At 53.6% G+C, this 26103-nt stretch overlaps 2 protein-coding genes across 4 annotated transcripts in view; both read right to left on the bottom strand.

Moving 5' to 3' along the window:
• Positions 1 to 11995, bottom strand: part of MYO18B (myosin XVIIIB) — a 53315-nt gene extending 41320 nt beyond the window's left edge. For 2 of the 3 annotated variants that reach the window (XM_058851550.1, XM_058851549.1), the window contains exons 1-12: positions 11852 to 11995; positions 10739 to 10798; positions 9968 to 10125; positions 8555 to 9874; positions 8254 to 8320; positions 8001 to 8113; positions 7677 to 7853; positions 6852 to 7050; positions 5998 to 6140; positions 5000 to 5100; positions 4524 to 4587; positions 3137 to 3281 (exon numbers count right to left, since the gene is read on the bottom strand). In XM_058851550.1, the coding sequence (XP_058707533.1) occupies positions 3137 to 3281; positions 4524 to 4587; positions 5000 to 5100; positions 5998 to 6140; positions 6852 to 7050; positions 7677 to 7853; positions 8001 to 8113; positions 8254 to 8320; positions 8555 to 9874; positions 9968 to 10125; positions 10739 to 10775 (2524 nt within the window). In that variant the 5' untranslated portion in view covers positions 10776 to 10798; positions 11852 to 11995. The remainder of the gene's footprint in view (positions 1 to 3136; positions 3282 to 4523; positions 4588 to 4999; positions 5101 to 5997; positions 6141 to 6851; positions 7051 to 7676; positions 7854 to 8000; positions 8114 to 8253; positions 8321 to 8554; positions 9875 to 9967; positions 10126 to 10738; positions 10799 to 11851) is intronic. The other variant, XM_058851551.1, reaches the window with a different exon arrangement.
• A 1030-nt stretch (positions 11996 to 13025) lies between these two features.
• Positions 13026 to 26103, bottom strand: part of GRK3 (G protein-coupled receptor kinase 3) — a 59675-nt gene continuing 46597 nt past the window's right edge. Inside the window, exons 14-21 of the mRNA XM_058851465.1 lie at positions 25987 to 26053; positions 25691 to 25791; positions 24398 to 24464; positions 23871 to 23966; positions 21610 to 21772; positions 20750 to 20886; positions 19692 to 19805; positions 13026 to 19183 (exon numbers count right to left, since the gene is read on the bottom strand). Coding sequence (XP_058707448.1) covers positions 19022 to 19183; positions 19692 to 19805; positions 20750 to 20886; positions 21610 to 21772; positions 23871 to 23966; positions 24398 to 24464; positions 25691 to 25791; positions 25987 to 26053 — 907 coding nt within the window. The 3' untranslated portion in view covers positions 13026 to 19021. The remainder of the gene's footprint in view (positions 19184 to 19691; positions 19806 to 20749; positions 20887 to 21609; positions 21773 to 23870; positions 23967 to 24397; positions 24465 to 25690; positions 25792 to 25986; positions 26054 to 26103) is intronic.

Genomic DNA, 26103 nt, shown 5'->3' with positions numbered 1-26103 from the left:
CTGTGGAGGCAGGAGGTTGGCACAGCTCAGAAACACGGAGGGTGGAGCAGCCAAAGTCACCCAGACACCTCAGGGTGGCACTTTTGGGTGGTGGATGAGGAGCTCGCAGCTAAAATGGGCCCTTAAAATACAGCTGGTGGCTGGTGGCAGGGGAGAGGGTGTGGGATGGAGAGTGAGAGGTGGCCACATCCTGAGAAGCTCCATGGGGTACCCACTCCTGGCCGTGGGGATGCACAAAGCAGGGCTGGAGGGCTGGGAGAGCTTCACAGCACACCAATGAGAGTCAACCCCCTTCTCCCTTCCCCTTTGATCCTTTCCCAGTATTTTCTATGCTGACTGAAGGACTCCAACATCAAGGGCTGTGCTGGAGCAGGCAGAGGAATTGCCTCAGCACTCCAGGCTTTGATTTATTCTGTTTTCACTTGTTCCTATCTGAGCTGGCTGGACAGAGTCTGATTCCTGTCAGACACAAAAGCTCTGCCTGCCAGGCAGTTGGAGGGGCTGGTAGGCCAGGGCTGCACAGACCTGTCTGGCATCCCACACTGTCCTCTCCAGCATCCCACACTGCCCATTCCAGCATCCCACACTGCCCTCTCCAGCATCACTGGGACAAGCAAGAGGGTCCACTCAGCCCTGGCATCCCCAGGCACTGTTTTACCCTCCATAATCTATAGCCAGCAGCAGCTCCCCATGGCTCTCCTGAGTGTGATGTGACCATGGAAAATACGCTGACTTTAACACCTGAAGGGAATGACTTCGACCCAGGTAATATTTAAGAGAAGCAGAAGGAAAACACTGGGTCAGCACTCACAGGGACAGCTCAGCTTCTCTTGCTGCAGCCCCAGCCCATTTCCAAACTGCTCAGTGCCCGATTTCCTGGTGATGCCACAGGGGTGGGTCTGTGCAGGACCCCCTGGGCCACAGCAGCCCCCATGCAGCTCAAGCACTCACCCTGGGCTATTGCTGGTGGTCTCACTGACCCCAAAATTCCCCCCTGGCTGTCTGGGTGCTCCTGTCCCTCCTGCTGCCCCTGAACTCTTTGAGTTTGGGGCAGCTCAGTGTCCTCCACCTGAGCAGCAGGTTCCAGCCCTCCTGCCCTGTGGTTTTCCTCCATCCAAAGGAGTTCAGCAGGCTGGATTTGCAGCAGCCTCGCTGTGCCAGGGGGTTTGGAGTGACTCCTGACTCATCTGTGGCAGCACCAGGAGGGCTGGAATGGCAGCCACCTCCATTACAGGAGCGTGCTGGGAAGCCCAGAGGGAGCTGGGAGCCACAATGCTTTATTCTGATATCAGCCAGCAAAAGGACAGCGTGGGAGCGAGCCACACGCCAGCCCCGCTGCGCCCCAAACCTCCCTTCTGCTTACAGGGGCAGCAAATAAATTAAACCAGGGGATTTTCTGCAGCCCACAAAGGGACTGGAGCACTCAGGTGAATGGTGCCCAGGGTGCCCCGCTGGCCTCCAGCTGCCAGGCTGCTTTCCTAATAAAAGAGCTGCTCTAAGGCGTTTCAAAGGCAGCGGGAAAGGCTGACACCGGGAGAAAGCAGAATGAGCTTTTGAAATTCAACCTTTTCTTCTCAGCGTTTTTATAGCTGTAAATGCATTTTCCACCCCCAGCCAGGGAGAGGTGGTGCTGTTCCCTCCTGGTTTATTCCTGCACAAACTGAATGGGTGAGGAGAGAAAGGAGGAAGGTGCCTTTAGCCCACACCGGGGCTCGTTTTACACGTGCCAGGGCTGTGGCTGTGGATGGAGGAGGCACCCGGCTGAGCTCCTGAATGCCCTGGAAAAGCAGTGCCGAGGCTCCCTTCAGTGAGATTTCAAGGAGAGGATTTGGAATACACAACATCAAAGGGCATGAAAGGGGAAGGGAAGAGATGGCTATCGGGAGACAGGTTTAACCACATTAAAAGGGTCGTCGCCCCCACTGAGACTTTGGCTCCACCCGGCTTTGATCCATTTTTTATCCATATTTCCTTTCATTTCTCCCCTTTTGTTGACACACGGTGGGGGAATCAATACCAGAGTGAGCGACACTGAGACATGCTCTGCTTGTTAATCCCACACCAGAGTGTGCTCGGAGCTGCAGCCCTGCCTGGATCCGCTACTCCCGTTCCTGCTCAAAGAATGGAGCAGGATTTGTTGGATACAGCATTCCATTCCCTCCCAGACTGATTTACAGAGGGCTCAGGGCAGAATGGGCAGGAAGTCTGAGCAAAGCAAAACTCCCCATGACCATCCCTCCGCCTGCCCTTGAGCTGGGCACTCCCAAACTGAGACACAGCTCCAAAATCTGCTCTGCTGGAAACTCACAGGGCAGAAGGACTTTCAAATTTTTTGGCCAAGAGCCTTCTGACACTCACCAGCCTGAGAGCACAGGGTCATCTATAAAAGCTGGAAGGGCATTAAGGTAGATGGAGATGAGGAAAGAGAACACCAGAAAGAAGGAGAAAAGAGAACTCACTGTAAGTCCTGACAGCATCTATCCTTTTAAAATAATTAATGAATGATTAATGGCATAAATTACCATAAGATGTGTTATGGCGTGTTGCAGAGACATTTATAAATGTCTGTGGCTTAGTTTATGGAAGCCTTTATGCAGCCCTCACAAATTGAAGTGTGTAAATCAATGTGGCTGCCTCTAAAATGGGTTAGAGCACGTCCTAAAATCATTTGTAAGGGATAAGGCAATTTCTGCTCGTCCGTATTAACAAAGTCTCTATAAATACAATCTTCATCCAGACTCAGCCTATTATAATTCAGTTACTGTGGTAGACACTCAAGAGATGATGAAATTAGTGCTACCCAAAGCTGTCCCTTCATGGTGTCACTGGGGACAACGTGCCAACGAAGGAGTCACCCACCCCAGTCCTTCCTGAGGAGCTGGCATGAGGTGACACCCAGCACACCCAGTCACGTGTGGCAAGGACAGACCTGCTCCAGAAGCCCCCACGGGGCAGGACACCAACATCCCACATCCCACCACAGAGGAAGAGCAAGGAAGAACTTGGAGCCACCACAAACAGAGCAGCCTTGGGATGGGCATCGTCCCTGCACACTCCCAAACACTGATCCGTGTCAGGACACGCTCCTCCCCGCTCCAAGAACAGAGACAAGGAGCAGAGGCAGGATTCTCCTCACCTTTGCAGGCTCCAGCAGCTCCCAGGTGGTAGATTCCAGCCAGAATGCGCCACAAGGCCGCCTGCTCCTCTGTGGTGATGCCCAGAGTGCCCATGGCAGCCCGGAGCTGGGAGAAGGCCACTGCAGCTCTCTGCTTGTCCTCGGGCTGCAGGGGGACAGAGCCAGAGGATGTCACTGCTTCTGCTGGGCACCGTGCCCGACAGGAGAGTGAAACCATCAGGACAGCAAGGAAACACAGCAAGGCACCCTCAGAAAATTTGGACCAAGTGGAGAAGCCACTGTCAGGTTCGTCGGGTGCCCGGTGTTAGGAGCAAGCTGGGTACATCACCTTGTCATACAATTTCATAGAATTCCCACTTCATGAGTGTGTGCAGAGCAGCAGCTGGGGACAGATGTTTTATATCATGGAATCATCAGGTGCTTTGGGTTGAAAGGGACCTTAAAGCTCGTGTCCTTCCAAGCCCCTGCCGTGGCAGGGACACCTTCCACAGCCCAGGTTGCCCATCCAGCCCTGTCCCCTCACTCCTCACCAAACACACCTGCCCAGAGCTGAGCAGCTCCTGGCCACCAGCAGGACCTCACCTGCCACCTCCCACCACAGACACCCCCTCCTGCAGTCCCTAAGCTGGGGCTGTTCTGTGGGGCCAGAAGCCACTGGCTCCAGCAGGCAGCACCCCACCTCAGCAGGGACCAGGGGAAAACCTCCATGCTGGGATGGCAAAGCCCCAGAAATCAGAGCTCTGAAAGGAGGGTAAAACCCCATCTCTGAACCCAAGTTTGCTGCACCAGCAAGGTGAGGACCTCTCAGTGCCCTCCCCGGAGCTGCTGCTCCAGCAGCCAATTCCTTTGGATGCTGAAGTGGAGCAGGAGCTTCCTAATGAAGATGGAATATTGGATTCATCAATAGATGATGTAACTGCAAATTGCTGCAATTCATCCCAGTGCTTTGGCTCGTGGACAATCTGCTGGGGCTCTGCAGACAGCTCAGACTAATGAGGGGCTGGAGGTGGGAATCAGCTGTGGAGCTTTAACCCCTAAAATTCACATTCTGGGTTACCCAAAGGATGCTCTTGCCGCTGGGAGTTGCTGCTGCAGGGGAACATCAGGGGTAGGTGATGCTGGAGTGGCAGGATCTGGTCCCAAGGTGCCTGTGGCATGTGCAAAACCCAAGACGACATCCCAGGCAGGGCAGCCCCGGTGCAGCTCCCCTGTGGCTGTCAGAGGGGTGCTGGGGGGGCTGTTTGGGCTGATCCTTCTTCACATCCCAACATTCCCTCCCTCCCCTCCAGGCTCCCAGTACAGTGGCATCATCACGAGTCACCCAGGAACCAGGGACTCCAAGCCATCCTCAGTGGGCACCGAAACTCCAGCATTTCCCTCTCCCTACCTTTGTGAAAGGTTTGATCCCAAAGGAATTGCTCTCAGCCACCTGGTGCAGGTGCAGCATCGTCCTGGGAGTAGTCACAAAAAAAGAGAGTCAGGCTCCCTCCTTGCCTGCCCTCAGCACCCCCAGCCATCTTCACAGCACCACCTGAGGGACCTGGAAGGGACAGGCCACCACAGCACTGCCCCACACAGGGACATGAGCTGCTACCCCAGGAGCCTTCTCCTGGGGACACAGCCTGGGGGGAACCAGAAGTGACAGGGAAAGGGATCTCTGTCTTATTTATCACCCCAATTTCAGCTTTAGTGGAGGGGCAAAAACCAGAAAATGGCCTCATTTCATAGAAAATCTCTGTATGTGCAGAAAGATCTCTGCAGCCCCATTAATGCAATTGCTCTCACAATCTCTTATCAGGGGGTCTCAAAACCCCATTGCTGGAGGGAATTTGGGTATAAAGGATGGGGAATCCTCACACCCACCTCTCTGCCACATCCAGCCCTGCCAGCAGCAGTGGGAAGATGTTGAAGCTGCTCTCTCCTTCAGGCTGCTGGGCAACGCGGGCCCTCTCCAGCAGCAAGGTCTGGGGAGGGAAAAGGGGTCAGGGAGATGGGGAGATGTTCCTGGGAGCTGCCAAGGAGGGGCTGAATCTCTCCTTGCAGGGTTTGGGGGCTGCTCCTCCCACCCAGGGCTGTGCAAGCAAGGGCTGAATCATGATCCAGGCATCAAGGGCAGCACTTCAGCGTGTGAAAGCAGCACCCATGGTCCCTGTGAGCTTCAGAGGTCTGGGCAGTGCCATGGCCCCAGCAAAGATGCTGCAGGATTGGGATAACCCATTGCCTGGGCTCAAGACAAGCCCAGCTCAGCTCCAGCCTTGCCAAAGGTGTTCAGCACTGGAGCCAGCAGTGAATCTGTAGAGCTGGGGGTCCCCATCCCATGGACATGCCAGGATGGTTCTGGTGGCACTAATGGGGACAGTGCCACTCCTGCACAAGGACAGCTGCACCGGGCTACCAGCTCCCCGTGGGTGCCTAGGGAAGAGCAGGGAGAGCAGTGGGAAGCCCTGATGCTCCCCAGGAGCTGACAAGGCTCCAGCCCTCTCCTTCCTCAGACAAGGCCCAGGGGCACGGGCAGCTCTGATTAAAGAGCCTTTGATAAGAGCCCTGACGGTGATAAAAGCCCTCTGAGGCTCAGCTCCAGGGGCCGTGAGGTGCTGCTAATGAAATGTTAAATTATACATTTCCTCATCAACATTTCATCCCAGCACTGCTCCGAGCTCCCTGCCAGGGACGGGGACAGGCTGGGGGACCCCGCCACGCTGCTGGCAGAGCTTCTGCTCAGGGGCCCTTTGGGTTTAGGAGGAGCAGGGAGCAGAGCAGGGAGCTGAGCATCACTCCTCATTCCCAGCCTGGCAGCACAGGGGTGGCTCATCCCCACCCCAAGCATTTCCAGCCCTGCCATCTCACCAGGTGACAGGTACCTGGAGGTGAGCAGCAGTGACCTGGCCAGTGGCACTGAAATCCAGCGACAGGACCATGGAGAAGCGCGTGGAGCTGCTGCTGTGGCTGGTGGTCACTGACCCGAAGGCTCCCAGGACTGTGAACATCGCCTGGATCTTCTCCACTGCAAAACCACCATCAGAGCCCCCTGAGCCGCCCTGCAGCTCTGGAGGAGGTGTCTCCTCCTGCCTCACCTCTGCCTGCTCCTCCCGGGGTCTGTCCCAGCACAGGGGAGCTGGCTGGGCATGGGGTCAGTGTCCGACACTGGGTGCACACAGACAGGAAGGGGACATGCCAGCCTGCCCAGCCCGTCACAGACCGTCCCTAAACCCTTTACCAGAGCATAGTGTACCCAAGAGAGCTCCGAAATCCAGCCCTGCCCTCTGAAGCCGCTGCCGGCCGAGCAGCAGCCCGGTAACCCGAGCGGGTGGGAAAGCGCTGCCCCGAGCACCGGGGTCATCCGAGTAATTCCGAGTAATTCCCTGCCGCTGTTTATCAAAGCAGCGAATCTGCTGAGCCTGGGAGGGGGACATGGCACTCGCGGCCACACCGGCTGCTCAGGAGCCACCCCAGAGAGCAGAGATCAGGCCAGGATTGGTGTGTCTGTGTGTCCCCAGCCTGCACAGGCTGTGTGTGCTGCCTCTGCCCAGCACCGAGCAGCTGCTGCCATCCCTGGGACCCTGCTCATCCTTGAGACCCTGCTCATCCTTGAGACCCTGCCCATCCCGGGACCCTGCCCATCCCTGAGACCCTGACCATCCCTGAGACCCCTGCCCATCCCTGAGACCCCTGCCCATCCCTGAGACCTTGCCCATCCCTGGGACCCTGCCCCTACCTGAGACCCGGCCCTCCAGGCTGCCCGCCATGCCCACCAGGTACTCCAGAGCGCTCTGGCAGCACCGGGTCCTGCCGGCCCCGCTGTGCCCCAGGGGGACAATGGCCTGGTCCTGCCGCTGCATCAGCAGATTCCTGTAGGCTCTGTGTGCCAGCGAGCAGATGTGCGGGGGAAGGTTATCCCGCTTCCCCCTGGGAACCTGCGGGCAGGGAGAGAGTAACAGAGCACATCCCAAACAGGCTTCTCATGGAGAAAATCCTGAAGACATTCACACTCAGGGTGATGATTTCTCCCCAGGGTGCAGAACCTCCCGTGACTGAGTCCTCAGAGCACCTCCAGCCCCAAGACCAAGCACCCCCAGAGCATTCCTGGCCATCCAGAATCTCTGGAGCATCAGCCTCCAAAACATGCCCTGTCCCGAGTGTCCCCAGAGCATCCCAAGTCCCAAATGTCTCCAGAGTATTCCCAGCCCCAAATGTCCCCAGAGCAACCCCGGTCCCGAGCGTCCAAGAGCAACCACAGTCCTGACTGTCCCCTGAGCATCCCCGGTCCCAAATATCCCCTGAGCATCCCCGGTCCCAAATGTCCCCTGAGCATCCCAGATCCCAAATGTCCCCTGAGCATCCCCAGTCCTAAAAGTTCCCCGAGCTTCCCTGGTCCCAAACGTCCCCTGAGCATCCCCGGTCCCGACTGTCCCCGCACTGTGACGGTCCCACGGTGCCACCTGCCGGCCCCGCCGCGCCCGGCGCTCTCCGCCACTGTCCCCAGGAGGGTTGGTGGCCTCTCCCCACGGGAGATGCGGCTGTCCCAGGTCCCTTCTCTCACCTTGCCGGCGGGGCCGGGGGTTGCGGGGCCGGTGCCGATGGCCACCAGGCTGGGCCCCGCGTAGGTGCAGGGCAGGCGGGCACGGAAGCGCTGCCGCAGGGTGTTCATGACGCTGCACTCGTTGAGGCTGATGAGGGCGGCCAGATCCTCGGCCTGGTCCAGGCTGGGGGGGTTGGTCTGCGGGAAGAGAGACAGAGACCCCTCTGCTGTCATGCCACAGCCGCTGGCACCCCGACACCCTAAGGGGGCACAGCCAGCCCGGGGCGATGGGAGAAGCATCTTTGTGCCCGGGCACTGTCCTGCGGGGGCTGGGGAAGGGCTCACCCTCTGCACGCTGTCCTCGTCCACCTCGCTGACGGTGCCATCCTCGTCCCGGCGCACCCTGACCCTCCCCGCAGGCAGCTCCGGTGTCCCCACGTCCGGCTTCAGCTGTGTGGCTGAACGAGGGGCTGGTGAGTGTCCCCAGCAGAGCCCTGGGGCGTGGGGAGATGCCAAGGGGCCAAACCCAACCCCGGCCCCACCCGGAGCCTGCTCTGCCCCCGACACGTCTCAGCCAGGGCAGAAGAGGGAGAGTTACCGAGTGTGAACCCGTCCTGCTGGATCAGCCAGACCTTCTCTGCTTCGTACCAAACGTCCCTCGGAGCCTGTGGGGAGGAGAGAGGGCAATTGGGCAGGAGCAGGAGGAAAAGTGAGCTGAACAAACTGCCTTTGTCCCATGGACAGGGACATTTCCACACTCCTGCCCCTCTGCTGCCCACCCAGCCAGGCCCGGGGTCACCTTCCTGCCGGCCCCAGCTCAGCCCACGGGAACGAGGGGAGCTGCATGAAACCAGAAAATGCATCAGTGCCCCAAAATCCAGATAACACCTGAACATTACCTGGTCCTTGTCTGTGCTCTCGCCCAATGCCTCTTTATCCTGGTCCTTTTCCGTGCTCTTGCTCATCTCTTTGCTCTTTCCTGATGTTTCTTTAGCCTGGTCCTTGTCTGTGCTCTTGCCAGTGCCTTTGCTCTCTTTCAGCATCTCTTTACCCTTTCCCAGATCTTCCTTCACCTTCCCCACCTCTTTTTTCACATCTGTGGACTTCTCTTGGGTTCCTCCCGGCTCCCCTTTGAGACCCTCTGATTCGTCTGTGGTTTTTTCAGGCTTTTTGATTTCCCTTGCCTCCTTCTTGCCATGTCCAACGTCTTTCTTCATCTTCTCTGGCTCTTTCCTGGCTGACAACAGCTCCCTCTGGGGTTTCACCTTGGCTGGAGGCCCCTCGTGCCTCAGAGGTGTCCCCTTCTCTTTCTTGGTGTTCTCAGGGACTGTCCCCTTCTCTTTCTTGATGCTCTCAGGGACTGTCCCCTTCTCTTTCTTGGTGTTCTCAGGGACTGTACCCTTCTCTTTCTTGGTGCTCTCAGGGACTGTCCCCTTCTCTTTCTTGATGCTCTCAGGGACTGTCCCCTTCTCTTTCTTGATGCTCTCAGGGACTGTCCCCTTGGGCACGTCCCCTTCCTTCACTGGGACTTTGCTGCTGCGCTGGGGGCCCTGGCTGGGTGCAGGGGCTGGAGTTGGGGGGCCACCCCCCAGGAAGGAGTCCTTGGGGCTCTTCCCAGGCCACAATGGTTTTCCCACCGTGGGAGCCCCTGGCCGAGGGGTCTCTGCTGGCTTGGGGGTGGTCTCTGATGGTTTGGAAGAAGCCTCTGCTGTTTTGGAGGATGTTTCTGCTGTTTTTGAGGATGTCTCTGCTGGTTTGTGGGGCGTCTCTGCTCTTTTTAGGGGTGTCTCTGCCGGTTTGGGGGCAGGTGCTGCTGTTTTGGGGAGTGTCTCTGCCGGTTTGGGGGCAGGTGCTGCTGTTTTGGGGAGTGTCTCTGCCGGTTTGGGGGCAGGTGCTGCTGTTTTGAGGGGTGTCTCTGCTGGTTTGGAGGCAGGTGCTGCTGTTTTGGGGGATGTTTCTGCTTTTTTGGGGGGTGTCTCTGCTGGTTTGGGGGCAGGCGCTGCTGGGCCAGGTGCAGGGGCTGGGGTTTTGCTGGGCACGGTGCCCAGCACAGCCTTCTCAGGGGGCAGGTCCTTGTGAGGGGGGGCTGTGACCCCCTTGTCCCCCGGGGCTGTGACCCCCTTGTCCCCTGAGGCTGTGACCCCCTTGTCCCCCTGCCCCTCGGCCTTCAGCCCGTTCCGCAGTGGCCCCTTGCTGGCCTCGCCGTCCTTCCCCGCGGGCTGCCAAGCAAAGGAGAGGAGCCTGCTGTGACACCTGGGGACACCTGGGGACATCCAGCTCCCTGGCGCTGGGTGAGGTCCCCCAGCACTCACCTCGTCCTTGGTGCCCACCCTGCTCTCCTTCCTCCGCCGCGCTGCCTTGGCCTCCTGCTCTGTCTCCCGCACGAGCTGCTTGATGAACCCCCCGGGGATGACCGACAGCAGCAGGGGGGGGGCAGACGGGGGTGGCCCTCGGTCCTCGTCACGAATCTGGGTTTGGGAGCAGAGGTGGGTCACAGGGACAGGAGCCAGCACAGCCTGTCAGTGCAGCAGGGCTGAGCACCCTGCTCAGGCTGAGGCGCTGCCCAAGCTCCCCTGTGAGACCACGGGGCGCCCGTGGGCACCAGGCTGGGTCAGGGATGCTGTGGGAGCAGAAGCACCGAGAAGAAAAGCCCAGAGAGAAGCGCCCAGGTTGGTGCAGCCCCCAGCAGGAGCCCTGCCAGCTCTGCTCTCTGCCACAGCCCTGCCGTGGCCACAGGAGGAACAGTCCCGGCTGCAGCCAGGCGAGAAGCAGCTCCAGCATCACCGCAGCCACATGCAGCCCTGCAGGTCCCTCCGCGCCGGGCCCCAGGGCAAAACCAGCCCCACTTCCCGCAGCTTTTCCAGCAGCAGCAGCAGCACCATCGAACCCTGCGGCCTCCTGCCAGGCTCACCCAGGCAGGCAAAAATCACTCAGAGCAGAACACCCAGAGCCAGGGGGCCGGACACAGCGCAAGGAAATGCACAGGGAGCTGTGGGGATGCGACCCCGGGGGCTGCTGCAGTGACACCTCCCAGCACCCAGCCCCGAAACACCAGCGGTGCCAGCCTGGACCGAGACTTTCCTTCTGCTCCCAGAGCGCCAGGCGCGAGGAGATGGCCATGGTGGCGGCGAGGCAGGACGGTGCTGTGCGGCGACACGTGGGGACACGCCGGGCAGAGAGAGAGGACAGAGTTAGCCAGGGGCTGCTGCTGGCCCCGGAGCTGTGCCAGGCCGGCAGCACCGTGACCTTGCCGGGCATTGCCCACCTGAGCTCGCCGAGCGTGGCAGGGGACGGGTAGCAGCGCTGGGGAGGGCGAGGCCACCAGGGCAGCGTGCGGATGTGGTGGCACAGAGGGTTGGTGGCACGGGGGCGATGGTGGGACCCCGCGGCCCCAGGCTGGGTGGCCGCAGGAGCCCGTGCGTGCCCCACTTGGGGCTGACCCCGGCTTCACCTGTCGGGATCATTCATGCACCGAGCGCGTCGGGGCTCGCCCGGCCCTGCTGTGCCTCTCCGGCAGCCGCATCTCCTTGTACAGTAAAGGGCAGGAGCGGCCAGGAGCGGGCTGGGAATGTCACTTGCCTTCCCAGGCGGCTGCCCCGAGCGCCACGTGCCCTCAGGGACCGGCGCTGCCCCCGCTCCGTGTCCCCAGCCGGGCTCTGCGCTCCGGGGAGAACCGGCCCCGGTGGCACCGCAGAGCCCGGAGGGGGCGAGCGACAGGGCATTGTCACCCCTCCCCCGGCCGGAGAGGGAGCGTGCGTCTTGCCCCGCACACGGGGAAACTGAGGCACGGAGGGGACGTGCCTTGAGGCAGCAGCAGGGTGGCCTCGGCGGGGTCCGGCCCCACGGCCACCAGCCCCGCGTTCCCTCCGCTCTGGATGCGGCCCCAGGTGGGGGGATCCGCTCCTCACTTGGGACCCGCTCCTGCCGCCACCCGGGGCCCACTGCCACCCCGGTGTGTGCCACGAGCCGGGGCCACCGCGGGGTCCCCAGCCACCGCCACCCTGCCCCGGGCAGGGAGCAGCGTCCCCGTCCCCATCGCTGCCCCGCCGCGTTCCCTCCCGCGGCACAGCCCCGCGTCTGGAAACCGCCCCCGGAGCCGGGGCTGCCGCTATCCACATCCATTCCCAGCTAAAAATATCCCTCCCGGCTCGGGGGACCCCGACCCCCACCCCGGACCCCCCGAGCCCCCCGAGTACCTGTGGGGGGCTGCGGGCGGATGTCCCGCACCAGCAGCGGCTCCGCGGGACCCCGGCGAGCCGAGAGCGGCGGCGGCAGCGCGGGGAGCGCCCCGAGGGTCAGCGGCCGCCTCCCCCCGCCCCCGCCGCGGTGGCAGCTGAGGTGACACATGTCACTGCTAAAAATACCCGCGGCGGTGGCACCGGGGCCTCGGCTGGGGAGAGGCGGTGGCAGCGCGGGGCCCTCCTGCTCCTCGGCCTGTGCACACGTGTGTCACCCGCGCCCTCCTTGGGGCGCACCTCTGCACCCCAAAGAAATGGGGGAACCGCTCTGCTCGGGTGCGAGCCCACCCAGAGCGCTCTGGCGCTGCGCGAGGGGGACACCCCGGGCTGGGAGCCCAGCACGGGGGTCCCCAGAGCACCCCAGCCCTGAGATGGGGCCGAGCCGGAGGAGGACCTGGGAGTGGGGCTCAAAATAGCCCCTGGCACCAACAGCAGCATGGTCAGCACCCGGCCAGGACAGGTGGGAGGGGAGCAGCAGAGTGGACACGTGGTGACCACATGGGGAAAAGGGTGACCCCCGGGGCCCAGCAGGACCTGTGTCCCATGTCCCCAAGAGCCAGACAGGGTGCAGGCCAGCAGCTCAGGCCAAGGCCAGCTGCAGCGGGGCAACGTCCCCACCTCAGCCACTCTTGGGTCTGCATCTGACCCAAAAGCTCCAGGGACACACCCAGGGCAGTGGCACCCACAGCCAGAATGGCTCTGGTGGTAAAAAAAGGAAACAGGATTGGCAGTCTGGAGCCCGAGGGCTGGCTGAGCATCTCACCAACCCCAGTCCCACCTGGGAACATGAGGTTTCCATGGTCCTTGCCAGGTGGTGCTGCAGCCACGGGGAAGCCTGGCCACTGCTGGTGGAAAGCCACCCTTGGTCACCTATCACACACCTCCTGGCACCGTCTCACCTGCAGGACACAGCTGCTGTGTCCCTCGGAAAAACCTCGGAAAAACCAGGAAAAACCTCGGAAAAACCAGGAAAAAACCTTGGAAAACAGGATGCCCAGAGCTGGGGAGAAGGAAGGGACTTACCTGTGCGTGGGGCAGCAGGGCATGGGGTCCTGGCAGCATCCTGCACATCCCAGTACAGCCTCACAGTCGGTGTGGGGACAGGGGACAAGGAAAGAACGAGACACCAGCACACACGCAAAGGACGGTTTTTATTGGGGTCTGGTCGTAGGAGAGCAGTTGTACTGACCAACACACAGAAGCAGCTTAGCTGTGCCAAAATAATCCGTTAAAAAAATACTGGCGGCAAGAACCGAGTGTGGCACACCCGCCACGACGGGGCTGTAAACTCCGGGACAGTCCGTGAGGAGCGAGGCCACAGCTCACAGGCACCGGGACCCTCCTCCCCACAATAAATATGGAAAGAGCCAAGTACATAAAACAAGGAATGATCTCATCGATACAATATCTAAAGTTATTTACAGATCCTGGCTTTGCTTGCCATTAATTACACATTTTGGACAGGTTCTCTTTCGATCATTTCCTTCATCGCGAGTAGCTGTTCGTGTGAATCTGCTCCTTTTTGTTTTAAAAGACCGAGTGAGGCACTGGAAGTGCTCACAAATCCCCTCTCCAAGGATGCTCCTGCTTTATTCTGTTTTTCACACAGATTTTTTTTGTGCCATCTCACCCACTGTCTGCTCTCTCCCTTCTTCCTGAGGAGAAGATGCCTGCTACCAACAGGAAAACTTCTTCCCAGCCCAAACCTCAGCCCATCTCCTTTTCCAGCCTGGAAACACAGCGTGTCACACAAACCCAGACCAACCTGGCCCTGGACAAGGCCACCTTCCTGCAGCTGTCCCCAGGTTCTCTGCCAAATCCCTGCCTGGACACACCCCAGGCCAGCAGCACGGGTCTCAGCACTGTCCCCACCATGGCACCTTTCCAGGGGTGACACTAAAGAGCCACAATGCCATCGGCACAGTCCCACCCACCACCAGCTCCCCGCCTCCCTCCAGGAACAGCTCACCCCAAAATCCCATGGGATCAGAGAGGAAAATGGGAAAGAAGGCAGAGAGTGCTCCGGGGAGCACAGCAAGGATCCCTCCCCGCCCCAGGCAGCCCCTCAGTGAGAACTTCAGCAGCAGGAAAATGCCACATTTCACCCCAGAAATGCCACGGGGATCAGCCCTGACCAGCACAGACCTCTGAGCACACAACGTTAACCTTGAGTATTCCTCAAACTGCACAGCCCACGCTCACAACTGGAACTCATCTGGGGAGCTGAGCGACCTGATGAATTTAGGGCTATTTCTGTACCTCACTGGGGATGGAGGTGCTGGGCTTGGCTCTGCAGATGTGCCCAGATGTGCCCAGATGTGCCCAGCAGAGGCAGCTCCTGGAGCGATGGCACCACAGCCAGGGGGGTCCTGCCTGGGTGTCACCCTCCCCACAGCCCCGAGGGACAGTCCCTGCAGGGTCCTGTCCTGGCTCTAGGACAGGCACTGCTCCTCCCTCAGGGGTTGTTTTTGATCCCCCTCAAACACCAAACCCATCTCCTGTAAGGACATTTTGGCTCCTGCAGCCCAGCCCCGTGTCCAGCGCTCCAGGCTCTCCCTGCACTCGCTCCTTCCCCACACAGCTCTGCAATTCCCTGATGGCTGAGCTGGATCAAACACCACGCTGACTCCTTGCCCCAATTTAGGTCATTAATTCTCTTTAACTCAGCACAGACTCCTGTGAATAAACACTTGCTCTGGGAATGTTGAGGGATAAAGGAGAAATGTGGAAATATCCCATCGAGGGGTGGATTTGCAGGAGTTTTCCAGGTGTTTCTGCGTTCAGGAGCCACCTGAGATGGTCCTGACAGAGCCTGGAGTCCCTGTGCTGGGAGAGAAGGGCTGCACAGCCTCAGGGAATCCGTCCCTACTTTGTCATGAAAAACAGAATAAAGCTGGCTGATCCTGCTTGAAAGGAGCTGCCACTTCCATACATACAAGGAGCAGAACTTCTGTGGAATGTAAGAAGTTGGAGAAACATGTATTTAATAAATAATATAAAATGCTTTTTCTGTTAAAATAGAATTCTCGGGTTTATACCTACAGAGCATAGCAACCTTTACATAAACAAAATAAAGCTGAGTCTGTGATGATTAGTTTAACACAAAATAAAAATACAATTTAACAATAGTATTAAAACAGCCAATGTTCCATCCACACAATATGTACACCATGGAATAGAAACCAACAGGAAACAAAAGTAGATTATCTTGAAACTCCTCAGACATTTGGATATACATATTTTCTCTGTATATTTTAGATATTTTCCTTATTTTTTTTTTTTACAATATTAAAATTAATACTATGCTTTGTCAAAATACGCTTTTCAGATTTTTTTTTTTCCTCTTTAATTTGTAGAACTGACTCATTCCTTATATTAATCAACACAGCTAGAATTATTTATTGTCTACTGTACACTTCCACCAGTCCTTCCTCTGGGGATATTTCGGGTGCAAACACCTCAGAGGCGGAGGGGCCGTGTCACTGCCACGTGCTGGGAGGTGACAGCGCCGTGCCAACGGCTGCAGGACACGGATATGGACATGGAATCAAGGAACCTGGTCCTAAAGCTGACCAGCTGCCAGGGAAAGAGCAACTCAGAGCTCCAGGGATTTCATTCCTCATGAGCTGACTGTAAACCCGAGGAATGACGATGCCGAGTCACCCCAGCCCCAGGGCTGCTCCTGCTCAGGGAACATTGAGCCCCAGAGCTCCTCTGGCCACCATGGGCAGGACCATGACCAAAATTAGCCTTTTTTAGCACAAACCAGTGTTTCCAGCACCTCCACACTGGGCTGCAAACACCTGATTTATCTCATAGCCAAACACAACCTTCACAATTCAGGGCTTTCCCCCCTTGACAGAACTGGGAGAGGAAAATCTTCCACTGGGTTTCTAAAGGGGAGGTGCTGAATCACAGAACCATGGAATATCCTGAACTGGAAGGGACCCACAAGGATCATCAGAGTCCAATTCCTGGACCTGCTCAGGGCAGCCCCAAGAAATTCAGGAAAACTCAAATGTGACTAAGCCAAGGTCTATCCCCAGAGCTGTTCTTTCCCTACCTGCCAGGCTTCCCTTCCCAGACAAACTTCCAGCTATTATTAGCCTGCTCCAAGATTTTTTGAAGCCTGCTGGGGGGTGGGGGAACATACCAGGAATGTCAATCCCAGCTGGATCCACTCCAGCATTACTCCAGCTTCTCTCACAGCAGCACTTAGGGAAGAACCTGCAGCCGGGCCTCTGCTGGACCGGGGACAAGAACACAAAAGGCTCAAACACAACTAAGAGGAGGAAGATTTACACTTGGAGAAGTGGATGGCCAACACTTGGATGAAGGATTGAAAAACAAACCCCACAAAAAACACCCCGCAGTAAATGTTCCTTTAACAGTTTAGTGAATTTGCAAAATAATTAGCAAATAAACGAGGGATCCTGAACACACAGCCAAAGACCCTCCTGCAAATTAACACCACCAGGAATCTCTGTCCAAAACAAAAACTTCAGAGACTCTGGTTGCTACACCAGGAAGGAGTAGTCTGGGGCAGTAACAAGGATTTTTTGGTTTGGAGAGTGCAATTCCAGCTCTCCCTCTGCACCAGCACATCCAGTCACTTCCACACAGAGCCCCATTTCTTACTGGGATCCCACCTTCATTCAGGAGTTTGTCACTGTGATAACCTCTCCTCCCCCCTAGCTGCACAGTCAGATACAAGTCATGAAAATAAAGCTATTTTCAACTGTCAATAAATCAGCTGGCTAAAGAAATCCAAATCTTTTCCTGCCCCTCCCACTGGAGACTGGATGGGGCAAGCAAGGACCAGGATAATGAGGATATTCAGCCATCCCAACTCCATCACATTCCAAAATAGATGTATTTCCCTAAGTCAATACACAGCCTTCATTTCACATAAAATCTCTGGGTTTGAGGCACAATTTCCCAGCTGATGACCTGTTCCCCCCTCGCTGACATCGGCACCGGAGTCTGCTGACAGGGAGTGAGAGTGAAATCCAGCCATGGAAAATAACTGAAGGAGAAGAATGGAACTGAGCAGGGACTAAAAAAGTAAAAACAAGTTACACAAGAACTGTGAGAAGGTTTTAACACCATCTGAGGGCTTTTTTCTAAATCAAGGAGAAAAATACGAGCATTGCATGGTATTGTAGGGAAAGCTGAACCACAGCCAACGGGATGAGACATTTTTTATCCCAAACACTTTTTAAATACCACACACAGAATCATGGAATCATTTTAGGTTGGAAAAACCTCCGAGATCATCAAGTCCAACCACTGACCTCTGACATTGCTCCTTACAGAGGAGCTGAGATGCTCAGCAGGAATGACAGAGAGGTTGGTACTGTTTACACAGAATAATTTAGAAAATAAATGGGGGGAGAAAAAAAAAAATAAAAAAAAATCATTGAAAGAAACCACTTTCTCAGGGGATATTTTCCAGAATGCATTTTCCCTTTGCAGCAGCCCCAGGTGGTCAGCCAGGGTTTGCAAAAGCTGTGCAGCAAATACAGCTCCCATGCAGAAGCAAACAGAGCCACTTGTACTACTTTTCTCCAAGGAACTCTGTGGTGATCTGACAGCCACACACGCTCGAGAAACCACGCACAACTTCTACTCCCACTTCCACAGGCACAACTCCACTGTCTTCAGGGACTGTGAGAGTTGTACCTCTGTAGATGGGAAGAAAAATCTTCTCTAAGCTGGTCACTGAATTGGAAAAACAGCTTAAGTTCAGCCCTGACCTCTCTCTTACAAACCAGCACAACACCCAGGGCAGGGCCCAGCTTGAAGCTGTGGGACAGCTCAGGATTAGCTCTTTCCTTCAGTGAGACTTTCCACCCAACACACCTGATGCCTCAGGTAGAATTAACATAAACCTGGCATTTGATCAGCTCCTTCTGTCAGTTCCATGCTCAGTTTTCTCACACTGCTTTCACTGTGGGCAGTTTGAACTCTTCAGAACAGAAAATGAGAGATCCTTTCCTAAGCCGAGCTGTGATATGTGCATGAACCTCCCGGGCTGGGCTCCAGGGGGAACTGGGGATTTCTGGGGATTTCTGGGGATTTCTGGGGATTTCTATGCTATGGGAACACACCTGTGTACAGCAGAGGAGGATCCCGAGTCCCAGGACTGAGGAGTGATCCGGGATACGTACCAAGGTACCCACACACACCGGAACCCAGCACATGCTCTAGAATGCACTGGATTTGAATAATTTCTTTTTAATCTTTTAAAAAGTGCAGTTGACCTGAAATGGAAAAGAACTGTCTTTTATGTTCACTGTAAACTTGTCAAAAGGAATCTGCTCTTTAAAAACTGTGCTAAAATAGTCAATTTATACAACAGAGCACTAGATGAAGCTACCATAAATTCCTCTTCACCAATTATTACTCTATTGTGTCAGTTATAGTACTGCATATACGTAGAAGAAGCAAAACGGTGGTAGCTACTATTAGTGAGTACAGCAAACCCAGGGAATAATTCGAGTTCAACGCTCCCATGAAGTAGCAATAACATTTAAACCACAGGACAGTTAGAATTCAGTACTTTGAAGTGCATCAGAGTCACACTGTTGATCATCAGCAGTATGGAGCAAGGTTATCAGAGAAGTCAGCAGTAATGGTCGGGAAGGACACGGCAACACGACAGAGTGAGGGGCACCCACCACGGCCAGGCGGCAGCTCCGGCTCCGTCGGTGTCACCACGGGAGCGTCACCCGGCCAGCAGCACCCGCGCCACCCCCGGCCCGGCGCCGCCGAGCGAGGGCACGGCGGGGAAAAAGCCTCTTCCTTCCTTCCTTCCATCAGTAGTTCCAGAGGGACGGAGCTCAGGCGGGCCCCGCCGGGGGTGGGGACGCGTGGGAGCAAGGAGCAGCCTCTCCGCTTGGTGACTTCCAGCGCTGCCGGGGGCAGGGACCCCCCCGCCACCCTTCCAGTCCGCACAGCCTCCGGAGACAGAGTCCTGACGCGACCCCACGCTGTAAACATCCAATTCCTCCTCTTCCGAGCGCGTCCCGCGCCCAGGACTGCACAAAGTCATTCGTTCACAAGGATTCTGGGACACTCTGCAGGTTCACCAAGCAGCTCTCCCTGTGGGAACGTGGTCGGTGTCTCCTACAGCCCGTTGCTGTTCCTGTGGCTGAGCGGGGGCTTCGAGAGCTCTACGACTGTGGAGCGGGATTTATTGAGGAACTTTGGAGCCCGGCGCAGCAACCTCTGGGCCTCGGTGAAAGCCTCTGTCAGCTCTTTTTTCCACTGAACAAACTCAGGGTCGCTCTGCAAGAGACACAGAAGCAGTTTGGCACTTCGTCCTACGCGACCAACAGCGTCTTCTCTCTCAGACAGCACTTTAGGGAAGTTATTTTAATTGTTCTGAAGGAATGAGCAATTTTGGGTATTGCCCTTAGCTTCTCCATCACCCCAGCAAAGGCTGGTACAATGTTTTGAGGACTTGAGCACTTCCCCTTTCCAGACATGAGCTCCAGCAGCTCCCCACAGTGAGACAAGAGCCAATGAGCCCCGTGGAGCACAAAGAGCTTGAGAAGTTTGGGAGCTTTTAGCTATTTAATAAACCAAACTCGTTTTCTCCCAAAAACCACTGAAATCCATGATGGGAACTGGCACAGCTGCAGGTTTCCTGCTTTCAAAACTCGAGTGTGATAAACACTTCAGCTCTGCTTCACCAAGTGCCTTAGTTAGCATGCAACAGGATGACCTGAAAAACTTGTCAGTTCTTTATCATATGCAAAACAATCTGATCAAGCTATCAAAAATCAAGTCTTACCTCACACTGTAGGACAAACTGTTTTCCTCCTTTAATTCTCAGTAAGATGCATTTCTTATCTTTAATTTGTGTTTCTTCAACAGATACAATTTGTTCCATTGTCAGCAGGTTTTGCTGCAGCATTTGCAAAAGAGCAGAGAAATAATTGAAAAAAAACCCTGTTGCCCACCAAATGAAGCCACTATCTCCATTTTCCTGGACTATCCACATGAATTAAGTGATGAACATTGAGAGTCATTACACAAACATTTATTTCTGAAGGCTGGGTCATGAACTAAAGATAGATAGTAAGGTAAGAGAGAGATTTACAAGGGGCTTGGTTGCTTCAATAGTGACAACGAAATATCAGCTCTAAAAGCCAGTAATGACAGCACGAAATAAGAATCTACAAATAGGTGTGTCTGCAAACAGAATATTCACTATTTTCCCTGAAGAGCTGCATATAATTTGATACATTTTTCAAGCATTACTGTTATTACCAAAAAAAAAACAAAAAACAAAAGCCAATTTTACCATTTCAAAGAGCAGAAAGGGAGTATTTCAGTATTTCAGTACTGAATACTTACAAAGAGAACATACACTGCAGTGTGCAGGAAAACTCTCCCTATGGACTGCAGAGGACACAATGTCTTAAATTCCAAACGCTTCCTTAATTTAAATATACAAATTATCTGCCCTGCACGTGAGCACAGCTGGGCTACACTACAGCCACTATAGCATTTTCTGGGAAATAAAATGCTATAGCATTTGTCACCTTACCAGTTTGTGTTTTTTTGTATAAATAGTCCAGAGATCCTAAATGGAAAACAACACCATCAACTACCAAAATCCTTTAAAAACACAACAAAACAGAGCAAACAGGTTTCTCAAGTCAATTTTACGTCTCCTCTGTGCAGTGTAAGCTACCCATTAACTACAGTGAGACTTGAGAGAAGTTACTCAAATCCACTGGGCTTTTACTCAAGTGAAAACTCCTTCCCCACAAGAACTCCTGGGCACTCCAGGTGTGTCTCACCTCCACCTGCCTTCAGGCACAGCTCCCCAGTCCCCTCACTCACCCGGGACTCTCCTTCTCCTCGCCACTCCAGCCGGTTGGGGAAGAGGTAAAAGTAACGCCGCTGCCACTGAGTCAGGAAGGGGTTCCCCAGCTTGAGCATGTATCCGTGCATGATACAGTCCTTCCCCAGGGCATAATCTAAACCAAGAGGAGATGTTAGCAAAGCGACAGGAGGTGCAGCTGGAAGCATTCTGAGTGAGCCCTGGACCCGCCGTGCCCTCAGCAGGGTCAGATCACACACACAGCCCCAGTTCTGCCCTAACTGCACAGCTGCTGTGGCTGCAGAGCAGGAACAAGGACAGGACTTGGCTCTTAGAGAAAAATCTCACTGGAGGAGGTTATTATAAGCACTGAATGCTGCTCTCCAAAGTTTGGGGGTTTGATGCAACACCCCCGTGCAAGCTGCAGTTTGCTGTGCAAAACCTCCTGGGGCCCTTCCCAGCTCTGGCAGGAAATCAAACCCCCCAGACTGGGAAGGTGGGGAGGCTCTGGCACAGGGTGCCCAGAGAAGCTGTGGCTGCCCCATCCCTGGAAGTGCCCAATGCCAGGCTGGACAGGGCTTGCAGAAACCTGGGATGGTGGAAAGTGTCCCAGCCCATGGCAGAGAGTGGCACTGGATGGGCTTTGAGGTCCTTCCCAACCCAAACCATTCCAGGACTCTGGGATTCCATGAATCTCTTTCCAAAGCTTGATGTCATCATTCAGCATTTCAAAACATTAAGAAACATCTTAAGCAACACGACAGTGATTAAACGAATCCTAACGATTCCCGGGAATGACAGCAATGGGAGTCTGTGGAACTCCAAACCCAGGAATTACTACCTAGCAGCAAAAGATGAGAGAAGTGTAAGGACAGATTACCTTCCTCGTGGCCAAGCTGCTTATTTTTAGCCCTTTTTCTGGCCTCAATTTTATCTGTGTCTGCATTTACTGCATCATAAACAGTTTCTGCTACTTCTTGCTGCCAACGCTCCGATATTACCAGAGGGAAGTTCTTATATAACTCCTGGTCACTATCAAGCAACTTGCAAGAGAAAAACAACAAAAAACCCAACATTTTAATAACTTTCACTATTCTTATCCCCAACAGTTAATAGTTACCCATGCAACAGTATTATTTTACAAGATGGATTGAACTCAAACCTTCACAAAACAAACAGATGCAAGCAAGAGAAGCACAGACACTAATTTAAGCAAAGATTATTAATTTATGTGCAGAGAACAGGCCACCTGCTCAAAACTTGTTTGGTTTGATAGCTCCAAAATCCTCACTCAACACTGCCCCATGATGCTCTCTACACAATTAAGTAATTACTCCAAAGTTTAGCAACAGTATTCTTAACTTTGTTGCACAAAACTTCCTCACCACAAAAGCTCCATTCCACAGCTTGGCTTTATATTCTTAATAATTAACCACTGGAGTTCAGCAGCATGTGCTGCAGACCTCAATCTTCCTGGTATAAAGATTATTTTCTCCACTAATCCTTTGAGTACTTAAATTGAATTGCACTGAAGAAAATTAGGAAAAAAATCTTTCACCTAAAAGGTTATCCAGCAATGAGCAGGGCAGTGGTGGAGTGCTCATCCCTGGAGGGGTTTAAAGGTGTGTGGATGCAGCACCAACAGCTGGAGCAGCTTAATTCTCCTACTGCAGTCAGGCCAGACACTCCTGGAATAGATATTCTCCTCATTTTCAGAGATCCATGCCATAACCCAGCAGGAAAATGCACACCCAGAAGATCTCTCTGCAACTGCAGGGACTCCCTGAAGCACCTGAGGAAGGGGGAACAGCCACAGGCATCCCCTCATAACCCCAAAGCTCACGTGCCCTTCTTGGGGCCACAGAACACTCTGCAGGATAAACACAATCCCAGGGAGCAGGGAGGAGAGTGAAGAGTTCAAGCTGTGGTGCCCAGGGCAGAGAGAGCTCCTGGCACCTCGCTGGCAGCTGACTCAAGCAGGAAACCTCCTGTCCCCTCTGGACGCCTGTGACACCCAGGGGAGCTGCGCTATCCTTCCCTGACTGACCCCCAAGGGTAAATTTATCCCATGGGCAGCCTGAGCTATGAGATTCTCAGATCAAACTGCAGATGACACAGCCCTGACCTGCTGGTGATTCACATTCTGTGACAGGATTTCTCACTAAATCATGTTATTGAGAATATCTGATCCCCTCAAGGAATAAAAAGACCGCCTGGTTCCTCCTTGCAAAATGTTCCTCTGAATTCTGGCATTGCAGAATTACAGGAGACTGGAATCCTGCCAGGCTAACATTGATGCTGAAGATGGGGAATTTTCTGGGATAAAGAACATCCTAGACTCTCTGCACTTTTCTGTGCCAACTTCTGTCACCACAGCAGGTGATACTGACAGACGAGCTCCCTTTTAGGCTCAGTGAGTACTTAATGGGGCTTTTTGCTTATGAAGTTTAGAACAATTAGTTTCCCTCCTGACTCATTTCTGTAAGAACAAGAACGAGGTCTGTTCTACTGCAGAAATGGGTGATGAAAACAATGAAGGGCACTGACCCAAGCCCTGCTGTCCCAAAGTCCCAGGGAAACTTCAGAGAGTGGAGGAATTCACAGGGGGGTCACCCTCTTCCTGTGAGTCCAAAGGGGCCAGCAGCTCTAACTTCTCTCTTTTTTAAAATATAATTTACATTATTTTCATTACATTTTGGATAATATCAGAACCTGAAAATTTCTTTTACCACTTTTCCAACTTATGACATTGCTAGTATTAACACAGTTTGTCATTTCTAAGAGTTTCCCCTGGCACTCTCTGACCTCTCAGCTATTAAAACAAGGTTTAGCTCCACTTCTCCAAGCTACCAGAAATGAATCCCAACTTTTGAACACACAAACCATAAGGTATTCCTGAAAATCTCCTTTATCACATAGAACTTTTGGTAAGAAAGCAGATTTCAGTTAATCTAAAAACATAAGGACTTGGCAAGCAACAACAAACAGGGAACCAGCCCAAGGTACCAGCATGGACTGATTCTCCCAGCCTGAAGGAATTCCTTGCACATCCAGAGCCCTGAAGCAAAGGAATGCCACACACACATGGAAAGCCAAGCACAGCAGTCCCAGTGCCACCCTCCAGCACTGAGAGTTGGGTACCTTAATGCCTTTAGTGTCCTCTTCATCAAACGAGCCAATATCAAAAGCATCTGCTGCATTGACTTCTCCCCGGGGAGGAATCAGTGGGGGAGGGTACTAGAAATTGAAATCAACATCATTAAAGACAAATTAATGGGCATTATTTAACTCCATTTTGTAGTCATGCACAACCTCTGTATTTTTTTGCACAGATTACACCTGACTGTGCCAGAGTGCCCCCCCTGGAATTAAATTTCAGTGCAAAATTGTTGGCACTTCTTTTAATTAGAGCTCCTTCAAAAATCTGGGAATAAAACTCCTCAGTTTAGAGAGCAGAGGAAAGGAAGCCACGGAAATATAATAACTCATTTCTATCAGGTCAAGATCTGTAGAAATGAATATTCATCAACAACCCTCCCTGTATTTGTGTGAGTCAGCACACGTGCTGGGCACTGTGACCCTCAAGTTTTCTGTTCAGTACCTGTTTGGGTTTATTTTCCTTTAACTGCTTTACCAAGTCAGCTAAAATTACTGTCTTCATCCTTTACCTTCTGTAAATAGACTTGCTGCCAATCAATGCCTTTGAAGAAAAGATGTTCCTTTACTTCTTGTGCGCTGCAAAACAGAAGTGACTGAAGTCAACAAATGAAGGGGCTTTTCAAGTGTACTCAAGGAATACAAAGCCCTCAAAGGTCACATTTTTATCACTTGAGAACATCGGGAAAACACTCTTTTTTGCAAGAAAAACATAAGAATTCCTCGGTAAACAACAAGAGAGAAGATTTTCGTGTGGAAACACTTGGAACAGTGCTCTAGGGCTGGCAGGCAAGAACTCCTGATGGTACTCCATCATTTCCAACAGCAATGCTCCTCTCTTGCCAGATCCCAACCATGGATCTGTGTGAGACCCCAAACGTGGATCTGTGTCAGATCCCAACCGTGGATCTGTGTCAGATCCCAAACACCAATCCTTTGGCAGAACCCATCCACTGCTTGTAAATAACCAGATTACTCCACACCATTTCACATTATACAAATTTTATGGGCAAATAATCAACTACTCCTGGTATGCTTCAGGGAAAAGCAATCTCAGGTCATTATCAGTGAGCCTCCAAGACAAAAACCCTCTGAATTTCCCACTGGAATTGGAGCCAGCCCCAGGCTCAGGTGTGGCCATCAGCTACCTGTTATCACACATCCCAATGGTTTCTCAACAGTTGTTTACTCCTTTTCTCTCTCAGTCTCACACTGGCTTTTTAAGCAGGAGATAACAATTTCATAAACAGCTACAAGCAAGGTGAGCTTGAAGAAGCAAGGAGTGTCTTGTAGTCAAGAAACAGAACAAAAACTCTTTCCCTTAGAATAATGAAGTGACACAGGTAGCACCATCAATACTCACAGTTTTTTGCTTGGTGGTTTTGGGATTGGGGTTGTTGTTTTGGTCTTTTTGGTATGTAATATGCTCCTATCATTACAGATACAATATAAGCAATATATTTTCCCTATCAGTATGTCTGAGTCAAGTCATATGATTTCATGCCAAAACAGATCAGGCAAAACCAGAACAACAACCGAGGGATGAGAAGTAGGAACACCACCCAATGCAAGCATGACAGCAGGGAACTCAGGGGAAGGCTTTAAGGACAGAAAATGTCCAAAAAAACATGTCCAAACTGAAGGAAGCTGAAATGTAATTCCATGCAGCAGCACTTTTTAATGTTCTCTTTCCAAAATTAAAATCCTCACAACAGGAAGCAGATTTTTACTTGAAATGAATTCACTCATTGACAGAGAAGTGGAAATTTTTCAAGGCAGAGGTCCAAGGAGAAGACAACACCTACCTTCTTCCTTGGCATCCAAGCCTCTTGCTCACATCCCGCTGCAGGAGCCCTTCCAGAAGGGACTTCAGCTCCGGAGAAAAGGAATCCGGGAGCTCCACGTTCTGTGGAGAAAGGAAGCACAAAGAGATATTCCATGATGGAAGTGGTTTGTTCTGCTTTTCTGGTCTCTGATGGTGTTTGGAAACAGCTCTCCCACGTGGAAACACAGCTCTCTGGGAGAGCAGGGGGTGCAGTTCCAGTTTTAGGGGAAATGGGAGCTCAGGGAACACGGGGATGTCACTGAGGCCAGGCCTTACCACGGTGAGCGTCATCCGGTCGATCTCGTGCTTATCTTTGGTTTTGTGCTGCCTGAAAGGGCTGTGCCTGTGGAAAGAGGAAAAAGGATGTTAATAAATGTAAAGCCACAGTACATC

Source organism: Poecile atricapillus, chromosome 16 (assembly GCF_030490865.1).
Source record: "Poecile atricapillus isolate bPoeAtr1 chromosome 16, bPoeAtr1.hap1, whole genome shotgun sequence".
NCBI classification, from domain to species: domain Eukaryota; kingdom Metazoa; phylum Chordata; class Aves; order Passeriformes; family Paridae; genus Poecile; species Poecile atricapillus.
This window is presented reverse-complemented; position numbering and strand designations above follow the sequence as displayed.